Below are 4514 nucleotides of genomic sequence, written 5' to 3' on the forward strand. Positions count from 1 at the left end.
TTCTTTCGTACATTCGTATATACAATTCACACAGCGCTCGTGTGAAAGCAGCGCTTGTACGAAATATTGTGTATGTTGAAACGAGAGCAGTATATGGGCATTTTGTTCACAACATCAATTTTTAATTGTATATAAGTATGAAAGTATGAAATGAAAAAGACGAACGAAACGGCGTACATGTGTTTGTGTTTCTGTTCGAATCTAAAAAAAAAACTTCGGTTGTCATGTTCTGAATATGAATTTTAAACTGTCAACCACACTAAGTTTGTAGTTTGCGGTGTGTCTTTTTTTATTTTACTGATCGGATTTTATAAAAATGTGTTTAAAATTGTCAATTTTCAAATTATAGGTGTACGAAAACGGTGATAAATACATCGTTGTGTCAGCTAAATGCATCACTTGTGAGGCTACATTGGATGGTTATATGGAGAAAAAGCCTGCGCCTGAAGCTGTCACCGTTCGATTCGATTTTGAAGTCGTTAATATTGATGAATTATTGCATGAACAACACAAACCCCAGAAGAATGTAAGAATTGTTGGTGAAGTATCTCGAAGTTTATGTGCAGGACAAGGCCCAGCAACACATATAAGTCGAAGTTTGTTAAATGCTGCTACTGAAGACCTGTTCGAAATGCCAGCTGAACGCATTCCCTCGGCCAATGCCATCAGATGTGCAAAATACCGCGCAAAAAAGAAGGAAGAGCTCGACGATTGTCCAATCGCAGCACTTCGAGTGCTGAAAAGATCATACTACACAAAATGGATTCGGGGAATTGGAGATGACCCATTTTATTGCATGTATGGAAATACAGATCAGATAATCTTATACAAAGTGTATAAGAAAAAGAACGCCTTAACATCAATCAGCTGCGATGCAACCGGAAGCGTTGTCCGAAAGATAGGTATTTTTCTCAACCAATCTAGTTAATGCACTTGAAACTAAATGTTAAAACTTTTTTCTTTCAAAATTTGTAGTTCACGAAGATGGGGAAAAGTCGGAACCAATTTATTTGTATTCATTTGTCATTTCGGATCACTTTCAAATCCCCATATGGTCAATGATTTCAGGAGCACATCATCTGAGTTTTGTTTTGTATTGGTTTTTTGACTTCATTCGCCTGTATGGTGACGCACCAAAAGAATTTAAATCGGATATGTCTCAAGTTTTACTGAATGCTGCAGCAATTGCATTTGCAAGTTGTGCAAACATATCTGAATATGCTGATTGGTTGTTCAACATGGCAAAAAATCGGAATGACTCGAATATCAGTAGTTTTTTACCCAAATGTTTTATAAGGATTGATGTAAATCATTTGGTCAAAAATATTACATCGTGCGATGAACTCAAATCTAAATCGGCGGAACATAAACAGTTTTTGGTTAGAGCTACGTGTTTACTCATACCATGTACCTCTTTGGAAAAAGCACGAAAAATTTTATATTCAATTTTGGTCGTAGCTAAATCCAAAGTTAAAGGTAAGTTTTATAAAACGGAAATTCGTGAATCCAAACAAAAAATATATAAATTTTGATTAAATTGTTTCAAGATTCCGTCTTCAATAACCATAAAAAGTATTTGGATGATTTGGTCAGTGGAGCAAGTGCCATTGACATAACATCACCAGGAGCCGAACAATTTCACAACAAAAATGACGATGTTACTGCTGACAGTTCCTTTGCCGAATCGGGACCCATTCAAGATTGGTTAGATGAGTTGAATGATGAAACCAGCAACGAAATCAATGAAAATACTGATGGTGAGAATGCCACCAAAAATGAATGGGAGAACATGGGTTTTGTACAGTACCTACTTCGGCTGAGCAAATCGATTGTTTTGTGGACGGGAATATGTTCATCATTTTTTAACGCACCAAAAACTGCATCATCAGCTAACGTTGAGTCTTACTTTAAAAACGTGAAACAAACTCTTCATTCTATAATTCCATGTCGAGCTGACGAATTCGTCTGTGCACATATCGATATGATGGAAGGAATGAGCAAAGAAGCTTCATTGACCTATATAGATTTTATAGACGCCGCTGGTGGTTTACAAAGTCTACTCAATGACCATTCAACCCAATATGATTCAGAAGGTGTCAACGAGGAACCGGAATCACGTGCCCGTGATGATTTAACTGCGGATTCGGCTTCGAATCAAGCTGCAACTAAATCACGTGCCGTTAAATCGAAAGAAATACCAATTCAAAGTGAAGGTATGTCGGGTAGTGATTTAACTACGGATTCAATGGCATCAGATTGTGTTGCATGTCAAAATGGCGATGAACCCTCAGGAGCGCATAAATGCATTAAATGCGCAAAATCTGTGCATATTCTCGATGGATGTTCGATATCTTGTGGCGATGACGAAGGCTACGGAGAAGGCCGAATTTGTTTGTCTTGTGTACGAGCCCCTAAGCCAGCTCCATCGCAAGCTTCAACTAGATCACTTCCACCCACAAAAATTACCGCAGAACAGTTGAATGAAAAGGAAGTGTGGCAGAGGAAGAAACAATCAAACAACTCATACTTGCGCCCTGTTCCCAATTGGAATTTGGATAGACGCGTACAATCTAAGCCAAAAATCAACATGTTTCTTAATGGGAGCTTATCAACAACAACTCATAAAGTTGGAACATCAAAAGTCGCGGTAAGAAATACGTGCGCATTCGACTCAATATGCCAGGTAAAACAACGATTGACCCGCGGATCAAACAAGAAAATATATAAAATTTAATCTTTAACTAATTGAATCTTTATTTAGTTGTTTGCAGCTTCGCATGCGTACTTCGTCCACCATAGAATGTATATGGAAGGACTTCTGGACACAGTGGAGATATTCGACATCGCCATTTCTTTGGCCAAATGGTGAGTAGAAAAAACGTTTTTTTTTTGAATTTGTATATTTTCCCCCTTTTTTTCAGCACAAATATGCGAACATTGAATAAAAAGCGTGCAGTGCTAATAACCAAACTCAACCAAGTCCCCGAAACCGAAGAAGATGAAGAAGAAACAGAGCTGAGAGCAGCTTTTGCTGACGAATTCAAATTTGATGTTAATAAATTAGCATCAAAATTGTTGTTAGGTATTGATAGAAAATTGCATTTAAACGCTGATTTTGAATCTTTTCAATAACCTTTTTTGGTTTTCGTAGGTGCATTTACGCTCATAGAAGAGGCAAAATGTAACTGCTCATATTTCTTTGGACCAAAACGTTGGCCGATTATCAGCGTCGGCAAATCACTGCAGAATGACTTCGGCAACTTCGTAGAAGCCATAACAGAGAATTTTCTGGAGCCTGTTTGCCCTGACTGCAAAAACCCATTGCAGATTGAGCAGCAATTTGGCAACTACATGTTGATGGAGGTAAGTTTTTAACGAATTACGTTCAAAGGGATATTTTTCCATAACAATATTGAATTTTTTTCAAGGTCCCGCATGAAAGATATTCACGGTTAAAAGATGTGATCAAGATAATCAAACTCGGGGAAAATAACTTTTCATTGTGTGGCGTCATTGTATTTGAGCCGTCTGCTTCGGAGAATTCATCTGGCCACTACAAAGCCTGTATAGCTGCTCAAACATCATGGATTGAATATGACGACATGAAAAATCAATCGACCACGATTGCATCGAACGCTTCGGTCATGATTGTTTCAATGCTATACATAAAATTACCAGATTAACTTTTCTCATTACATTTTGTTTGTAAGAAATATTTCTGTTGAAAAGTACTTTCCATATAAAATCTTCTCTCTTTTTTCTCAAAATATACATTAATTGCGTTCATTAACTTAGTTCAATAATACGAAAAAAGTGCAGTTTAAAGTTTTAAGCACTTTTGGCCCTTCACTGTGCGAGGCACAGTGTTTTTTTCATTCATTGCTTTATCATACTTTTACTTAAATAACTATTGTCACGTCGACCACTTTTGAAGAAATAGTCCGAAAGTGTCGTTTTCATTCAAGAAAAAAAAAACGGTTTTCATTAACAGTTGTTGAAACAACGGTAGAAATAAGTGCAATTTCCCATTTATTTAGTGGTTCCAATTTCTTTATTTAGTGTTCCAAAAAAAACAATGTATGTTATGGAAAGAGATTTATTGTAAGTTTTGCGTTTTAAATGTTTGACAGTTTTAACACATAACTGAAAGATAAATTAATAAAAGTAAAATGCCAGAACAGCTCTTAGGAAACGGGCACACTGTCATTGTTTTTTGTCGACTTTTTTTTCTATTGAGCGATCGATTTTCAACGAAAATCCACACAGATGTTTTTCGTGTCAATTTCTGCGGCTTTGCACACGGCCAGTACAAACTCCAAATCACATGAGAATGACCTCAGAACATCAGAATTTAGCCTCTGACATCAAATTTTTTCGTTGTTTTTTATTTCCGAAATTTGACAAAATTGGGCAAAATTTTAAACTTTGAGGAGTTTGTACTCGGACTGGGTGAGAGTACAAGCTCTGCGGCTTTGCACACGGCGAGTACGAACTCCAAACGATATGAAAATGTC

General features: G+C 36.9%; 1 protein-coding gene across 1 annotated transcript; it reads left to right on the forward strand.

Annotated features, from left to right (window-relative positions):
* The first annotated feature begins 256 nt into the window (after positions 1-256).
* Positions 257-4192, forward strand: LOC129570987 (uncharacterized). The gene is made up of 7 exons (XM_055450716.1): positions 257-902; positions 976-1476; positions 1548-2683; positions 2762-2865; positions 2922-3082; positions 3152-3363; positions 3429-4192. Exons 1-7 carry the CDS (start codon positions 425-427, stop codon positions 3681-3683), a joined length of 2847 nt encoding a protein of 948 aa, XP_055306691.1. The 5' UTR covers positions 257-424; the 3' UTR covers positions 3684-4192.
* Positions 4193-4514: the final 322 nt, after the last annotated feature.

Source organism: Sitodiplosis mosellana, unplaced genomic scaffold (assembly GCF_009176505.1).
Source record: "Sitodiplosis mosellana isolate CC-2019 unplaced genomic scaffold, AAFC_SMos_1.0 Smas_scaffold_888, whole genome shotgun sequence".
Lineage (NCBI taxonomy): Eukaryota > Metazoa > Arthropoda > Insecta > Diptera > Cecidomyiidae > Sitodiplosis > Sitodiplosis mosellana.